At 45.3% G+C, this 19,078-nt stretch overlaps 1 protein-coding gene across 2 annotated transcripts in view; it reads left to right on the top strand.

Annotated features, from left to right (window-relative positions):
* adamts6 (ADAM metallopeptidase with thrombospondin type 1 motif, 6) overlaps nucleotides 1–19,078 on the top strand; it is a 231,674-nt gene that overhangs the window by 17,156 nt on the left and 195,440 nt on the right. For both annotated transcript variants that reach the window (XR_013547164.1, XM_078397497.1), the window contains exon 5: nucleotides 18,764–18,981. Coding sequence is in view for 1 of the 2 variants with exons in the window: in XM_078397497.1 (XP_078253623.1) it covers nucleotides 18,764–18,981 (218 nt within the window). In the remaining variant the exon portion in view is untranslated. The remainder of the gene's footprint in view (nucleotides 1–18,763; nucleotides 18,982–19,078) is intronic.

Below are 19,078 nucleotides of genomic sequence, written 5' to 3'. Positions count from 1 at the left end.
AGGACAGAAAGGTGGTTTCCCCAATATAATGCAGGGATTCCTGGACTGTGCTCTTGTCGGCACGTGAAATCCAATGACAGTGTAGTGACACATGTGGCACTGTCTGCACTTGGTGTGTCTCGGGTTTCTGCAGTAGGCACTGCATGAATGGAACTTTCAATCGGACAGAAAGACAGCACTTCCATTTGGAGCTTGTGATGTTAGCCAGCTAGATTGAGTCACTGCCAAGATATTCATACCTGGTTGGTAGCACTAAATGAGCTATGTAGTCATGTCAGCAGATTATATTCTGCCTCTGAATATAACTCAGTAGAATAAATTGTGGAGGCAGAATGCAATGTATTGATGTCATTTGCAGTGCATTTGGTACCATCAACTGGGGATGATAATATGCTTTGTCAGCTGATCTCTCTGCCCTCAACATCTTTGCACAAAGTTTTAAACTTATTATTGTTTTTTCAGGCGAAGTGATCACCCTGTATGTTTTGGCATCTAATTGGATTTGCCATTTATAAACTTATTCTGCCAACATTCCAAGCAGCCTTGATTATCACCCTTTGTGTCAACAGTAAATTTTGACATCACTTTTTAAAATTGTAAGCCTGAGCAGACCAAGCACTGAGCCATCAGCATACCACTTAACACCCTTCTCCAATACGAGCGACACTTACTAACACTGTTTTCCTGGCTATTAACCAACTTTCCATCCATACCATTGCAATTTCTGTAATACTGCACTTGTAGATAACCTTCTATAAAACACCATTTGATGTACCTTTTGAAAATCCACATACATGGAAAACATAGAAAAATAGGTGTAGGAGTAGGCATTCGGCCCTTCGAGCCAGCACCGCCATTCAATATGATCATGGCTGATTATCTAAAATCAGTACCCCATTCCTGCTTTTTCCTCACATCCCTTGATTCCTTAAGTGTAGTGTGTTCCCTTTGTTCGCTCATTATAATGACCGTGAATTTGTCAACCATGACCCGTCACAGTCTGAAGAAGGGTCTCGACCCGAAACGTCACCCATTCCTTCTCTCCTGAGATGCTGCTTGACCTGCTGAGTTACTCCAGCATTTTGTGAATAAATACCTTTGATTGGAGATTCCATGGCGTGGGGGGACCGCCGTGATGGAGGAGGGGAAGAACAATGGAGGACCTGGCTTGGGGGAACTGTTGGGGGGGCGGGGGGGCAGATGACAAAAGGGGGAGCCGGAGGAGTGCTTTGTAACTTTGTCAGCGCCGGAGGGGGCTGCTATTTGTATGCAGGCAAAGAATTAACTGTGCCTCATCACATGTGACAATAAAGTATTCCTAATGCTTGATATTTTATGGGATTTCTAAAAGCTCAGCACATTTATGGCAGAATCTGATTTTCTTTTAACAGTTAACCGTACCATTGACCATTGCTGGTCAATAGTATTTGGATAATCAGTTTAATTTGAAGTGTCTCCTGACACAGCTTGCTTATATAAGGACTGGAAATTAGTGCTTCCATCAGTTCAGAATATATACCATCAGATAACTTGAATTGCATGCCTTTCCTTATCTACAGCCACCTAGTCACAGTCATCAGTCTGAAGAAGAGTCTTGACCCGAAACGTCATCCATTCCTTCTCTCCCGAGATGCTGCCCGACCTGCTGAGTTACTCCAGCATTTTGTGATACCTTCGATTTGTACCAGCATATGCAGTTAATAATTGAACATGTTTACAAACAATAATATAAACAAAAAGTATTTAAAATAATTAAAAGCATCATCTAAACTGACATGTTTAGAAAAAGTTTGCCTTTCTTTTGATTCCTAATTCACCGATTTAGAATCCGCACTGAAATCAATAGTCTCACCTAGGTCCAGCCTGGCACAGGACAGAAAGGTGGTTTCCCCAATATAATGCAGGGATTCCTGGACTGTGCTCTTGTCGGCACGTGAAATCCAATGACAGTGTAGTGACACATGTGGCACTGTCTGCACTTGGTGTGTCTCGGGTTTCTGCAGTAGGCACTGCATGAATGGAACTTTCAATCGGACAGAAAGACAGCACTTCCATTTGGAGCTTGTGATGTTAGCCAGCTAGATTGAGTCACTGCCAAGATATTCATACCTGGTTGGTAGCACTAAATGAGCTATGTAGTCATGTCAGCAGATTATATTCTGCCTCTGAATATAACTCAGTAGAATAAATTGTGGAGGCAGAATGCAATGTATTGATGTCATTTGCAGTGCATTTGGTACCATCAACTGGGGATGATAATATGCTTTGTCAGCTGATCTCTCTGCCCTCAACATCTTTGCACAAAGTTTTAAACTTATTATTGTTTTTTCAGGCGAAGTGATCACCCTGTATGTTATCTACAGCCACCTAGTCACAGTCATCAGCCTGAAGAAGGGTCTTGACCCAAAACGTCACCCATTCCTTCTCTCCCGAGATGCTGCCTGTAAGGGGTTTCTGCGCCGAGCTTTCGCCCGACCTAAGGTCCCCGTGCCTTGCTCTGATCCCTTGACCAGGCCGTGCACACTGGTTCCCCGTGAGTGGTTCAACCCACTCACCCCTTACGGTTCTAGACACTGGACTTAGGTGCAGGAGCTCTTATAGTGCAGAAAAAATTCAACCAGACCAGATTTCAAAACCAGGGTTTAAATGAAAAGGCTTTTATTCAGCGCTTGGGACTATTGTCCATGAATACTTATACAGTTCTATAAGACATGTCTATAAAACACATACCGAATCACATGAATACTTATAACTATGAATCATAAAACACACACAGTTCTATAAGACATATACACGACTGTAAGATGGGGAACGTACGACACATCGCAAAATTGACCAACACATATTCCTTTACACACCCAACGTTTATTCAAACCACCCTCCCCTCTACACTAAACTATGTCCAGGATATGCAAGATCTGGGTGCATGCTCACCATGGGGCTATTACTGGGGTTACTGGCTGTTCGTGCTGTAGTATTTCTCCTCGAGTTGCGTGCCTGTTCCTCTCTCCTGCATTCGTTTTCTTGCCTGCTTGCGTTCCCTGCAGGTTTTCTTCTCGAGTTGACTTCAGTTCCGACTCCCCTCCGACTTAACTTTTTCACCCAAAAGTAGTGGCCAGTTATACTGTTTCTGACCCATCCTATCTCCCGCCAGATCTTGGAATCTCTTTGTTCAAAAAGATATTTATGAGGTTTTCTTCTGATCTGCGCTTATGTTCGGGGATACCGGGGATGGCCAGACGGTGTGAATTGGGATTTCATTGTGAGGTGATGGGTGTTAACTGGTTTCCCATCACCTACCAGGTAGTTTTCTATGGGCTATTGTGCCCCCTCACTGAGATGAACTGTTTAGGTCGGCTTGGGGCATTGTGAGTATGCTGATGTCAGCGCCCCAGTGTCTGGACTCCGACCTGGTTTCGTAGGTTTCTGCATGGCCAATACCCATCCTTTGTTCTGGCCATGGCTTTGCAGAAAACCTAGAGACTGGGATGTAAGGTTTTTACCTTTTGTGGCTGGTCACGAGGTCCTGCGGCCATTTTAGGACCCACGGATTGTGACATCCTTTGTTAATCTGACCGCAGCCTTTCTCCGCTATCAGCCCCAGTCTCTCGTTTAAAATGTCCAAACTGCAGCTCTTTGGTATTATGTTGCTTTCTCAAATCTTACAGTCCCTCCTGTTGATTTGCATAACCCCAGTTTATCGAATCAATTAAATAATGTGGTTGAGCAATGTTTTCCCGATTCTCCACATCCAGACGCCTGAGGTTTTAACTAAACTAGTGTTTCATTGCGAACGTACAGTCCCCATCTTAGGCTGACCTTTACTGCCCGTGTCCCGGGCAAAACTATATTACAAGTATGTACATTTTCATGTCAGACATATACACCTACACCTTGTCCCGGGCCGATGCCTCCGCCATCCTCCTACTGGTGTCAGCTGTAATGTAGGACATGAAAACAACACAACAGTAAAACGATACATTTTTTTTACATTCCTTCACATTCACTCTTGATACAAATTCTAAGAGGAAAATACAAAAACACAGTTTATACAACTTCGAAGAGGACAATATAAAAACACAGCCTACTTGGTGCGGAGGGGGCACGTCCTCCTAGCAGCTTGCGGCTGGGTCCTGCTCGCCCACCCGCACGTCTCATCCGTGCGGATGCACTTTAACTGTGCCTTTAACCTGTTAATCTGGGTCTGCAGCTCCACGGTATCTAGAGCGTTGACCACAGATGTCCCGGTGTTAAAGCCCGTAAATACATCATTCACTACACCCCTCCTATGCCTCCCCGTCTGACTCCAGTCCTCCGGCTCTTGGCTATACAAGCTCTCCTTGTCCACACTGGCAAGGTCGAACTCGTAAAATTGCTGGAACATGTTGGTCAGTAGCACCTGGTACAGCCTTTCAGTTTCCCTGGGGCACCACCTCGGTAACCGCACCTCGGTGAGGTTTAAGATCACCGAGGCTACCGCGTAGTGCACCCCCTGGTACAATACCTGGTCAGTCGGTATCAGTACCAGGCCATTCCCGGGCCCCTTAGTGGTTTTTAGGGCACTCACCCTCCTGTGCTACTGCCAGTGGAACTGTGGGAGGTGTCATGCGTGGTCGTGTGATGAGTTCAGTGGCGTTTACCGGGATCGGGGAAAGGGGGACCCCACAAGCCCGCGAGCTATCATCCCACCTCATCCCCTTACCGTCATCCTGCCACTGTCTTTGGAAAAATATGCTGTTGCCCGTGGGGCAGCGATACCTCGAACCCCACATACACATATAAATCCCCTCATCCGGTTCCCACCATTTGTCTCAACACACACTCAACTGTTCTTTAGTCCCAGAAATAGTCCTGTGAGTGTTGTTGTTAAGTCTCTCCCACTCAACAGTGGAGTTGGCCATTGTCCTGCTCGTTTTCCTCAGCCACCACCGCCTGCTCGCGGGGACCTTCCCCGTGCATACCAGGCAGATCCTTTTGCCAACGGTGGCGCTGATCTTTTGGGCGATGATCTTGATTCTCGGGCACAATAATGAAGCGTCCCGATAAGCAAAACCTGGGGCGCTGGAATACTTTGAAGAGTTCGATCCCAGCCACCCCGGCCACCGGCCTTCATGGAAGTAAACTGCGGCCTCCTCCGCTTCTCTCCTTCCAGTCCCATCGGTCGCGATGGGAGCCGTGTCCCCGGAGCAGCCGTAGACGATGATGTCCTTGGTGCGGCCCCGATAGGTCCACCCACATCCGATCGCCGTGGCAAAGATCCACCATACGAGTGCCTCCTTCCACTCCAGAAAACAGATAAAGAAGAATGGTAAAGCCAGCCTCTTGGGGAGCGCTTGGCTTTGTTAAACGCCTCTGCGGGCGGGTCTCTTGACCCCCAGCCTGCACCCCACACCCACACATCCTGGACGCATCAACTTTATTTAAACGCTAACTATCCCCACAAAACTTATCTTAAATAGCTTATCCTTATCAAAAATACCTATCCTTATCTATTTTACCTAAAATATCTTAATTAGCTTATCCTTATCTAAAATACCTATCCTTATTTATATTATCTAAAATATAATACAGTGCCGCCTTCCCAGGGCGGCTCAGCTAATCCCTGTCAGGGCTGCAGCGGGTCGTCTCCTGCGGCTGCACCACGCTGTCTCCCACCTTTGATCCTCCGCAGCCTGTCGCTGCCTGGCGGGGGCTAGGTCCCCTCCGGGACGTAAGCTCCCTCCTCCTTACTTGGTTCCCGTACCTCGGGGCGTGATTGGCCTCTGGCCAAAACTTCCTAAGTTGGGGTTTCCTGCTGGACCTACGGAGGATCACCTTAGGCACTGCCCCCTGGACAGCCTGGCTGAGGACCGGTTCCTGCCGAGCCGCAGCTCGGGTACCCCCCGCAGCTGCCGACCCTGGCCCCGCCTCATCCAGCTCTGCCCCCTTGGTGCTGGGTATACCCGCGGCATCCGGCCTCACTCTACCTGTATCTACAGGTGGTGAGCCTTCGCTCGCTACCCCCGCCTTCCTGGTGCTTGAGTCGGGGACGTTACTGTCGTCCCCCTCCGACTCCTCTTCCTCCGTAATGGGATCCAGCCCCTGGTCGAGCTGATCAGGCTCTTCCTCATCTGAATCCCACCCAAAACGCGAGACTCTCCATTCCTGGAGAATGTCCTCCCCCGTCATGCAGGCAACCTTACCTGTCTGCGTGGCCTGCCTCATCCTTGGCTGTGAATGCGCGCCAGCCTGTTCCTTTCCTGTGAACCCCGCCAGAGCGAAAGGGACCCCCGTGGACAGGGGAGAGTCAAAGGGTTCCTCTGTGTGGACCACGGTGCATGAAGCCCCCGTGTCCAACAGATAACTGCCCCTTTGCCTCTCCACTACCATCTCCACAAGCGGCCTCTTCCACGCATCGTAGCGGAGAGGACACAGATAGGCAGGCTGCGTGGGCTGATGTCATTGGGGAATGTCCAGTGCCCCCCTCGCACCCGGGGAGCCGGTAGCGACTGCCACCTTCCCCTGGGCGGCCATGAGGGACTGCATCACCTCGATCATCGTTTCGATAATCTCGGGCTTAACTGGGACCTCGGTGCGTTGGGTGGTGCCAACCCTATCTTCCTTGGTGTGGGCCCTGCAATCCTTCTGCCAGTATCCCACCTTACCGCACCTGAAACACTTGGACTGTGCGGTAGGGTTACCCTCCTGTCGCCACTCCTTTTGGGCCAGTGCAGTAGCCTCCGCTACGTACACCTTCCCTTTTACGAGTCGGGTAGACGTACTCCGGGTGTTTCTATACCCTACCGTGAGATGGTCCAAAACCGCCTCCTCCGTGCTATTTGTGGGATCAAACCAGGCTTTCGCCTGCTCCCTGACACCAAGCAACGGAGCCACTGGGCTCTCCCATTCCCGACCAGGACATCCCGCGCGGGGACGTGCGGGCAACTGCTCTGATATACTGTCCACAGTCGCGCCGCAAAAACCTTTGAGGGTTCTCCCTCCATCTGGAGGGTCTTCCCTAATCGGGCAAATGGACCCTCATCGCCTACCCCCAAGACTTCCAGGACCTCGTCCCGCAGGAGATTGTAGGTCCTGGTCCCTCTTTTACTCTCGTCTGAGAGGCATTGGAGGATCGAGCTGTCCAGGGAGAACAGCAACAATTTTGCCCATTCTCCCTCGTCGCAACCGTTGATTGCGGCGGTTTGCTCGATCTCCCTGAAATGTAGTGAGGGGTCCCCTGATCCGGACAATTTTGTTACATGCCCAATCATGGCTCTTAACTGCTGGGAGTTGTGGGGCACCATGATCTCGCTCTGAATGGGTCCGGCGTCCCCATTCTCCATGGGGGGTCCCCGTCTGGTTTCCAGGACCGGGCACGTGGGTGCCGGTGCCAAGTATTCTACCGGGAGCTCCTCTCTCTCTCTTTCCCCTACACTACCCCTTTTCCAGGATGCCTCGTAGCTAGGGGAATTGTGGAGTCTGGGGGCTGAAGCCACCATGGTCTTTCTAGGGATCGGAACCGGGACCTTCGCACCCGCTAGTGACTGGCCCGCGGGGGGGTTCATCAAACAGACCAGCCCGCTTGCTTTATTTAAAGCACCCCGCAGACCCTCTATCTCCTGCAGGCAGGCCCCGTGGTCGGCCCCTTCTGACCTGTCCTCCAAAACCATTTTATAGGCTGCCCTAACTCCCTTAAGTTTCTCTTCCTGGGTCTCCAGCTGGTGGCTCAGGGAAGCGCACTGCTCCCTGAGCTTGCCCTTACTGCGCATAGCCTCAGTGATCAGACACTCCATCAGCTCTACCCTGGCTTCGTGGCGGTTGGTCACGACCCGGCGCTCCTTGTTTAAAGAGTCCAGAGCCTCAATCAACTGGTTCCCACCCGCAGCCTTCTCCTCTACCTCCTCCTGAAGGTCCCTGATCTGGGCTGCCTGTGCCACAACCACACGGTCCAAAAGCTGGACCTGCTTTTTATAGCAGGTCAGCCAGACCGCCTTCTCTACAGATTTCTTATCGGCTGTACTGGCCGTCCACCGGATTGCTGCATCCAGTGGGCGCTTGTCATCTAGTAACGCACACATCCATTGTTTGGTGATATTCACCTTACTAAACACATAGTCCGCAATGCGCTCGTCCATTATGTCCCTAGTTTTAAAATCTTTTTCTGGTACACCATCATCCTGCTGCCAGTGTCCCTTCGTGGTCGCCATTATCTGTAAGGGGTTTCTGCGCCGAGCTTTCGCCCGACCTAAGGTCCCCGTGCCTTGCTCTGATCCCTTGACCAGGCCGTGCACACTGGTTCCCCGTGAGTGGTTCGACCCACTCACCCCTCACAGTACTAGACACTGGACTTAGGTGCAGGAGCTCTTATAGTGCAGAAAAAATTCAACCAGACCAGATTTCAAAACCAGGGTTTAAATGAAAAGGCTTTTATTCAGCGCTTGGGACTATTGTCCATGAATACTTATACAGTTCTATAAGACATGTCTATAAAACACATACCGAATCACATGAATACTTATAACTATGAATCATAAAACACACACAGTTCTATAAGACATATACACGACTGTAAGATGGGGAACGTACGACACATCGCAAAATTGACCAACACATATTCCTTTACACACCCAACGTTTATTCAAACCACCCTCCCCTCTACACTAAACTATGTCCAGGATATGCAAGATCTGGGTGCATGCTCACCATGGGGCTATTACTGGGGTTACTGGCTGTTCGTGCTGTAGTATTTCTCCTCGAGTTGCGTGCCTGTTCCTCTCTCTTGCATCCGTTCTTCTTGCCTGTCTTTTCTTCCTCCTGCATTCGTTTTCTTGCCTGCTTGCGTTCCCTGCAGGTTTTCTTCTCGAGTTGACTTCAGTTCCGACTCCCCTCCGACTTAACTTTTTCACCCAAAAGTAGTGGCCAGTTATACTGTTTCTGACCCGTCCTATCTCCCGCCAGATCTTGGAATCTCTTTGTTCAAAAAGATATGTATGAGGTTTTTCTTCTGATCTGCGCTTATGTTCGGGGGATACCGGGGATGGCCAGACGGTGTGAATTGGGATTTCATTGTGAGGTGATGGGTGTTAACTGGTTTCCCATCACCTACCAGGTAGTTTTCTATGGGCTATTGTGCCCCCTCACTGAGATGAACTGTTTAGGTCGGCTTGGGGCATTGTGAGTATGCTGATGTCAGCGCCCCAGTGTCTGGACTCCGACCTGGTTTCGTAGGTTTCTGCATGGCCAATACCCATCCTTTGTTCTGGCCATGGCTTTGCTGAAAACCTAGAGACTGGGATGTAAGGTTTTTACCTTTTGTGGCTGGTCACGAGGTCCTGCGGCCATTTTAGGACCCACGGATTGTGACATCCTTTGTTAATCTGACCGCAGCCTTTCTCCGCTATCAGCCCCAGTCTCTCGTTTAAAATGTCCAAACTGCAGCTCTTTGGTATTGTGTTGCTTTCCAAATGAGGGAAAACTTCTCAAATCTTACATGCCCGACCTGCTGAGTTACTCCAGCATTTTGTGAATAAATACCTTCGATTTGTACCAGCATCTGCAGTTATTTTCTTATAGTCACAGTAATATCCTTGTGATTCTTTTCTGCAACCTTTCCAACTTAATAGTTGGGCAACCAGAACTGCATACAATGCTCCAAATGTGATCGCACCAAAGACATACAGTTGTTACATGGCATCCCAACTCCTGTACTGAATGTGTAGAAAGGAACTGCAGATGCTGGTTTAAACTGAAGATAAGCACAAAAAGCTGGAGTAACTCAGCGGGACAGGCAGCATCTCTGGAGAGAAGGAATGGGGGATGTTTCAGGTCGAGACCCCCTGTACTGAACGCCCTGACTGATGACCATCAAGATGTGTCTCCACTTTCAGGGAACTATGTACCTGCAGCACTAGGGTTGTTACAATCTGGAATTTAATGCCTGAGGAGGTAATAGGTTCAATTATTCTAATAATATTTAAAAATTATTGTCAGTACTTGAATTGCCAAGGCATAAAAAGCTATGCAGTAATAACTGATACATGGGATTAGTATAGGTTCCTCATTGATTGTCGGCATTGACAAATGTGCTGAAGGGCTTGTTACTGTGATCTATGACTCTGTGATCTTGGCATGCAGTTCTTTTAAAATGTTCAGTTTTAATCTCTCCAAGGATTATTGGTCCATGGCGTAAGACATTTATCATACTTGTTAGTGCTAAATACATGGGAAACTGCCAGTCTTTCCCATCGCCACATGTTAAACTTCATTGAAACCAACCCCAGCGTTGGTATGAAGAAAACCTTTGCAATGTGGCTTGTGGTTAGGAGTTGGGAGCATTGTTTGTTAAGATAGTGGAGATAGATTCAGATGGAGTTTTCAAAAGGTAATCGGACAAATATTTGATGGGGAAAAGTTTTCTGAGTAATGGAAAAAGGTCAGCATTGGGAGAAAAACTGGGCTGTTTTACAAAAGAACTGCCACAGGCCTGATTGTGTGGGTGTTCTTTTTATTCTACAATTCTTTGATGGGTCCTTTTACTTTAATCAAGATCTTAGACTAATGATCAAAAAGTACGTTCAAATCTCATGACAACAGTTGAGAAAATTAAAAATGATTTCATTAAATAAATCCGAAATACTGAATTGGTCATGAGAAAAATTGGATTTCCATGTAATTCTCACATCATCCAATTTGGATGAGAAAGAACAGATAGGCATACTTTTTTTAAAGAATGTTTTTGTGTTGTTTGACAAGAAAAGGTAGCACCAATGGGGTTCAAAGAGATTGATGGGTCATATGCATGGATTGATAAATGGAGTAACTAGATATAAAATAATCTGAAAGACTAATAATTAATCAGAGGGACAGAATTTAAAGGAAAATAATTTTGTGAGTGAGTTGTACAAATTCAGTATTTGAACACTGCATAGTTTAAGACTCGGCAAATAGTAGGAGCCACTTCCCTTGGAAGGAATGCAGGTAGTCAAGAGTGTTTAATTGTCATATGTACCAAAACTGATTAATGAAGAATGGTCTCGACCCAAAACATCACCCAATCCTTCTCTCCAGGAAAGGAATGCTGCCTGTCTGTCCTGCTGAGTTACTCTAGCATTTTGTGTCTATCTTTGGTGTAAACCTGCATCTGCGGTTCCTTCCTACAAATGAAATTCATACTTGCAGCACAGGAGATTTATAAACAGAGTACTCAATAGATAACATAATAAACAAACAAAAAAAGTTTATTAAATAAAAAACCCCAATCTCCTGCAAAACAAAACAAAGCTCAAAGTCCTAGTGCAACAAAGACAGTCATGGTGCGAAATTTGGTTAGAGTTCATAGTAGAAACAAAGAATTGCACATGCTAGTTTACAAAAAAAGACACAAAGTGCTGAAGTTATTCAATGGTCAGGCAGCATATCTGGAGAATGTGGAGAGGTGACATTTCGGGTTGGGACCCTTCTTCAGGCAAATTAATTTTGGGTAATTTAAAGCCCAAGTCCTTCCCCCACATACCTCCTTTCTTTGCTCACCCCCACTCTCCCCTGGGCCCAACCAGGACTTGCATCTATTTTCTCCCTCCCCTTCTACCTACATTCCTTACTCTCTCCTCACAATTTGCAACTCTTCAATCCTTTGGTCTCACACTTTCTGCCTTTTGATCTCTGGCGTATCAACCACTGCCCCCTCTCATTTGTATCCAATATTACTTGCCAGGCTTTGTCCTACCCTTCTTCTCTTTCAGCTTTCACCCCCCCCCCCCACAATCAGGCTGAAGAAGGGTCCTTCAGACCTTCAGAGATATGCACGCCCAGGAATTTGAAGTTTTTGACTCTCTCCACCACCCTCCCGTCAAGGAAGACAGGTTTGTGGATCCTCAGCTTTCCTCTTCTAAAGTCAACAATCAACCACTTGGTATTACGGACATTGAGAGCAAGACTGCTGTTCTGGCACTATTCAATCAGACGATCGATATCCCTCCTATATTCTGACTCATCATTATCTGTAATTCGTCCAATAATGGACAATCTTATCAGGGCTACATTAGTTGGGTTATGAGGCTAAATGATGAAAATCATATTTATATGCTCTGGAATAAAGATTGTAAAATAATTTGATCAAGACCTTGGATATTTTGAAATAGATAAAGAGAATTATTCTCCATAAATGTCCAGAAGAAGAGATCTTAAATTCAGCGCCAGCCATTGTGCCAAGGTTGTCAAAAATTGCAGCAAGATCTTGATCGATTGGCCAGGTGGACTGAGCAATGGTTGATGACATTTAACATGGGGAAATGAGAGGTATTGTATTTTGGGAAATCTAACAAGGGCTGGCTCGACACAGTGAATGGTAGTGCTCAGGGGGGTATTGCAGAGCGGAGGGGTCTAGGAGTGCACATACATAGTTCCTTGAAAGTGGCACCACGGGTAGATAGTGTCGTCAAAAAGACTTTCGGCACATTGGCCTTCAACAATCAGAGTATTGAGTACAGAAGTTAGGAGGTCAAGTTACAGTTGGATAAGACATTGGTGAGGCCACATTTAGAGTACAGTGTTCAGTTTCAGTCACCATGTTATAGGAAAGATGTTGTCAAGCTGGAAAGGGTGCAGCGAAAATTTATGAGGATGTTGCCAGGACTCAAGGGATTGAGCAATAGGAAGAGGATGGGCAGGCTAGGACTTTATTGCTTGGGATGATCTAATAGAGGTGTACAAAATCATGAGAGGAATAGATCTGGTAAATGCACAGTCTTTTGCCCAGAGTAGGGAAATCAAGAATCAGAGGACATATGTTTAAGGCAAGGGGGGGAAATTTAAGTTGAGGGGGGAAAGAACCTGAGGGATAACTTTCTAACACAAAAGGTTTATAGTTCTATGGAATGAGCTGCCAGAGGAGGTAGCTGAGGCAGGTAAAGTCATAATATTTAAGAGATATTTGGACAAGTATATGGATAGAAAAGGTTGGAGGGTTACGGGCCATGTGCAGGCAGGTAGGACTCGTGTAGATGGGGCATGCTGGTCAGTGTGGGCAACTGGGGCCGAAAGGCCCGTTTCCACGTTCTATGAGTCCATGATAGAAACTAGGAAACGCTTCTGTATGTAAAGCATAGATCAAGTACTCCCACAATAAAAGCAGTGGACGATAACATGATTAATATTTGGCAGTGTGATTGATAAATGTTTGTAAGTAGAAACATAGAAAATAGGTGCAGGAGTAGGCCATTCGGCCCTTCGAGCGAGCACTGATTTAGTCAGGGCACTAAGGGACATCCTCTTGTGCCCTGCACCTGCAAACATTTATCAATCACAGTTAAATCAGGAATAATCTAATTGAATGTTAGAATAAGCAATGTGATCTGAATTGACTCCTACTGTTCCTGTTAAGAAAATATGAACATTAAAATGATCCTACCAGTCATCATAAGTGGTAGGATAATTTTATTTTGTAAATGGCAACAATGATAACAATTACAGGTGTTTTTAACTTTTTAGCTGTTCCTTTTAAGTAACATAAATTTAAAATAATTATGATTGAAACTTTGTAGAGAAAAGACTAAGACCCAACAGTTTAAAAGTTTTAATCTGATCAGGTGGATAGTCTGAAGAAGGCTCTCGACCCTAAATGTCACCCATTCCTTCTCTCCAGAGATGCTGTCTGTTACTCCAGCTTTTTGTGTCTATCTTCAGGTGGATAGAATGACTGGTTGCTCAAGATAGACACAAAGTGCTGGAGTAACTCGGCGGGACAGGCAGCATATCTGGAGAGAAGGAATGGGTGACAATTCAGGTCGAGACCCTTCTTCAGATTTAGAGTCAGGGGAGAGGGAAACTAGAGATAGGGAAGGGTACAAAGGTGTGAATAGGACAGATCAAAGCAGATGAGGCTCAAGTGAATGTAGAATGGTTCATTGTTGGCTGAGGGGAAGCTGACAACGAGGTATACAAGCAGTAACATTAATCAGGAGGACAGTGAAACTTGTAGGAGAACTAGGGTTGGGAGAGATAGAGAGAGAGGGAAAGCAAGGGTTACTTGAAGTTAGAATATTCATACTGCTGGGTGTAAGCCACAATATTGATTATCAGGTTCAGATCACTGTTTGCAATATAAAAACCTCTCTTATTCATATTAAATGCAAAATTTAAGTGTTTTACATCTCCTAACTGTTTGCACTGTAAATTCACTTAAGAAGCCTTTCTAATTCTAAGATGCTGTATATTTTTAACCCATTATATTTGTGGGAGCCATCGCATCTACATTTTTTTGCATGGATCCAAGTAGGAAATATTGAATATTTTTTCTGTTGTAAGGACAGGAGAATATTTTACTTCTGCCAGATTTAAAGACACATAGCTGTTTAAAAGATAGCCTTCATGTCTGCAAAATGTAGTAAGTTTATTTATCTAAAGTCTCTGAGCTCAGCTGCTGGGAGGGAGGGGAGGCTCTGCTGCTGAGGAATTGCTGCTGGAGGGGGCCCTTGAAACAAGGCTAACAACTGGGTGATAAAGAAAAAGGGTGAACTGTCACACAGTACAGGAATAAGTTAAATGATCATACTAGGTCAACTAAGATAAAACGAGTTTGTCAAACATTTTCAGAATCCTCTATCAATGACCTCCCACTTTCTATTGGGAAATCTGCACTTCTGTCATTGATGTTGAGGCTTTTGCCTAAGGGGACTTAGGTGCTAGACTGGAGAGGCTTAAATCTCCCTACCATGACATCAGGGTTGCAGAAAACAGATGGTACTAATTCAGCACTCCATTTTACAGCTATGTGTTCTTCCTCATTATGCAATGAAAGGAACATTGGTCGGGAGTAAACCAGGCTGCTGATTCACTGTTGCTTGTTTTGTGCTATCTGCAGTGTTAAATTTCACTCCCACAAACCACAATGAGTATATCAAAGGACAGCTGCCATGAGGTAGCAGTCAGCCGTGTCCCGGAGGGGTCCTATTTCAACCAGGGGCAAGTGTGACGGGTGGCCAACTGGGTGCCAGGATCCCCCAATACCCCTGGAGATCATTAAGTGTGTTTATGTTTATGGCAAATATATTTGTTTAAATGGCCCTCCAAAAGCAAGTGAATCTAAATTCATGCACACTCCCTTGATTTCAACACTGTAGCCAACCACCTCACTCACCCTGCCAGTGAAGAGGGATCAGGAAGAAACAGAAGGCTCATTCTGGATTCCAGACACCATCACTAACAGGAAACACTTTGGAAGTAATCCATAAACACATAAGCTGCAGTTAAATAAACAGAAACCGTGCAACTGCCATTATAATAGCATTCCTGTTATCGTACTGAAAACATTGTATGCGGAGACCTTGTTCCTGGAGTTAAATTGTCGCATTTCTTGTCAATGCACAAATACGGTGAGGGGATGATTAACGAGTGTGAATGTTGCCTTTATGGTCCGGTACACAATTGTACATTGTAAAGTGGAGACACGAAAGGCTGAAGATATCACAATCTTGAGTAATAATGCAAACGTGATGGTGGAATTCAGTCCAAACATAGACTAGCTGACCATTTCACCCAAGGCCTGCGGGAGCTTCCGGTTGTTAGTCATTTTAACCCCCCCCCCTTCCATTACTATAGCGACCTTCTATCCTCGGCCTCCTCCATTACCACAGTCAGGCCACTTGCAAACTGGAGGAAGAACAGCACCTCATATTCCACTTGGGTAGCCTACAACCCAGGCAATGTCATGAACATTGAATTCTTTCATTTCGGGTAAATCAATACCATCACTCCCAACCCCTTCTCATTTACTCTGGTCTCTAACCCCCCCCCCCCCATCATGTGCACGCCTTTCTCCTCTTGCCCCTGTCCTTCTGTTTATCCCCTTTTCCCATCATCCATCTTTCACACCCATTCCTTCCACTACTCTCCCATTTCTGGTTTTACATTCACTCCTCTTCTTCCTCCCTCATCCGGCATCCTTTTGTCTCTGTTTCACCTCCAGCCTTTGTTACTCCCTCCACTAATCTGTCAATCACTCCTCCTCACCAGAATCTACCTCTCTTTGCCAGTTTTTTCCCCACTTCTTCATCTTGTCTCTCTTTACCATCAGTCTGAACAAGGGCCCCGACTGGAACTGTCTGTTCATTTCCCTCCACAGACTGGTCCGCCTGGTTCCTTCAGCAGTTAGTTTCTTGCTATATGCTTAAATTGTCAGTAGATGGTGGAGGGGAGGTGGAATATGCAAATAGAGTAGGTCGTTAATATGAAGTGCCCTGTGTGAACTTTTTCTATAGTCAATGTGCCCTCCAAATCCTACTTCAGAATGTCTTACAGTTATTTAAATATTTATTTATTTTTTCAGAATGTGCACACTAATTTCTGTCAGAGCATGGGTATTGTTTGTCTGGAGTCTCATATAGTCCAAACTGGACAATATTGCCTCCCCTGAAGGACATTAGTGAACCAGCTAGTTTTATCTGGCAAAAATAACCAGTTGTGTTGAATTTAAATTCCACAGCTACAATCGTGGAATTTGAACTTTCTGCTTTGTTATTCTAGGCTTCTGGGTTATTAGTCAAGTTATTTAAGTACTGCACAACCAGCCTTCTTTCCTTTGGGCTTCTGTGCAGAGTACTCATTGTAATGTTATTATCATAGTGCCCAATCACAGTTCCTGAAGCCTTATCAGAACTGTGTGTCAGAATAACCAGCACTGATTCAGGACTGCATTGATTTTGCATTCATTATACAGGTAATCTGGGCACTCCTTGTGGGCAGCTCCTAAGGAAGTAAATATTTATTGCCCTTTGTGGTACTGCTGGCTAGGAATAAGTTGGACATGGACACTGGAATTAATATCCCTGAACTGATGAAGCATTTAACGATCAACAACATTAGTGGTTCTGGCTTCAAATGTAGACTTGACCTTGAAGGATGGTTGATTTTCAAACTCATTTTTGGGATTTGGGTATCAGTAATAATGTTTATTGCCCATCTCTGATTGCCCTTGAGCTGCTGGCTTGAACCCTGCAGTCCTTCTGGTGAAGGTATTCTTGCGGCGCTGTTAGGCAAGAATTTCCAAGTGATAATAAAGAACCTGTGACATATTTGAAAGTCAGAATGGTGTGTGACTCGGAGGGAAACATGCTAACAGTGGTGTTTCCAAGCACCTGCTGCCCTTGTCTTTGGTGGTAGAGGACACGGGCTTGGGAGGTGCAGTCTGCAGGGCCGACTGAATAACTGTAGTGCATTTTATAAATGGTACGCTCACTGAAGCCACTGTAATCTGGTGGTGCGCTGATGAATGTTTCGGGTGGTTGATGTTGTGCCAATCTCCGGGATGGTGTTCTGTTTCAGAGTTGCTGGCATTGCACTTGTCCAGACAAGTGGAATGTATTTTATCATGCACCCAATGGATTTTATTTTAGCAGTTTAATAGTTTTATGGTTACCATTGCAGTTATTTGCATACGTATATACTTGAATGTTATTTCCCATGCTGCTAATATGGGATTTTGGAAATATTTCTCTGCATCTGTGGACCTGGTATTGGTAAGAGCTCTGTCCTAGTGATTCAGACTAATTTAACTAAACCCTTTCCCTTTTGCATGACTTATAGGATGGAAGAGGGAAGTGAACATAAGGTGGTGTGGGTGTAATCCATGGCTCATGAATACTTTTTGAAATGTACATTTGAGGTGTCCCTTTAGATTTCCAGATGCCTGAATCCAAGAGCATAGCAGAGCTGAGGGATATCTTGGTCATCAGCTTTTTGTCACGGATGGTTGGTGTGACAAGGGCAACCCCATTCATTTGAATACAATTGCAGGGCCTTAATTAAAAAGGAAAGTGTGGAAATGTGGTTTGTTTAATTTTCTTTAAATTAATTTGTGGTAGCTTACACTAATTTAAGTGGATTTATTGTTTTTTCAAAATATTTTTAAAAACCAAATCTATTTGAACTATTTGCAAATGTCTGTGTTTGGAGACTTGCAAAGAACAGTTCAAGCACCTTTGGCAACAGTAAGCTGTTAAAATGTCATCAGTGTAATCCAAGGGCAGAGCCACAGGTTCTCATGCCTGAGGTCAGTAGCCGTTTGCTATCCACTTCCTGGCCGTCAGCCTTGAGGTCAACTGGAATTGTGGTCGGGGAGGAATACGAGGTAGTGGCTGGACTGAGCACCACATGTTAAACCGAGGCTCCACATACCAATTAGGATGGATGTGGAAGATCAATATTATTTTTGTCCCAAGCCAACACAGTTCATGGCTGTTGTTTACAGAACCGCCTCATGTGCAAATTAATAATAGTGTGCAACGACTGATTCAGGATAGGTTGCTGTAAGACTAAAAGTGCTCGTGTGCTAATATTCCTACTATTGCTAACTATGAAAATCAATCTTGGTGGAATTATCATAAGTTTTTACATTTCAGTTTCTTGTTAACCATGGTTTAATATGGAAAGCAAACTGTATTTAGAAGGACATGAGGTAAACTGGCTGTCTGGAAGCAGGATGGAAGTTGGAGCCATTTCAGAATGTAAAAGGCATGGCTTAAATCTATAATGCTACTTAGGCAGTATTGCAAAGAGGCCAATGTAAAGGCTTTGAAGTATACAAGTAAACTATCTAGAAGTGACATAGAAAATCCGTCTGCATTTATTTTCCTTAAAATCTGAACCAAAGATGTTCTGAGTTTTTGTGCCTTGTAATTAGTGACAGCCTCATTTCATGAAAGTGAAACTCTCCACAGTTAAAAGCAGCTGGACTATGAGATGCTAAGCCACTAACCCAGCCAATGTGGTTGATTATCTTCACTTCCAGAAGACCACACACGAAGAAGAAAGCCTTGGTGGTTAAATGATCTCTCAGCTGTTCCAACCTCGTTGCCAAATAACAAAACTGCAAATAGTCCCCATCGACAAAAGAGATCAGTAAGCCTTGAACGCTTTGTGGAAACTCTGGTAGTGGCAGACAAAATGATGGTGGGATACCATGGTCGTAAGGATATCGAACATTATATCTTGTCTGTAATGAATATTGTAAGTTTTATCCCTTTGTACTTTACAACTTTTTTTTCGCTTTGAATAAAGTTTGTCTAAAAATCTTCTACTGTTTTAGAAGAGGTATTGCTTCACT

Source organism: Rhinoraja longicauda, chromosome 1 (assembly GCF_053455715.1).
Source record: "Rhinoraja longicauda isolate Sanriku21f chromosome 1, sRhiLon1.1, whole genome shotgun sequence".
Taxonomy (NCBI): Eukaryota; Metazoa; Chordata; class Chondrichthyes; order Rajiformes; family Arhynchobatidae; genus Rhinoraja; species Rhinoraja longicauda.
This window is presented reverse-complemented; position numbering and strand designations above follow the sequence as displayed.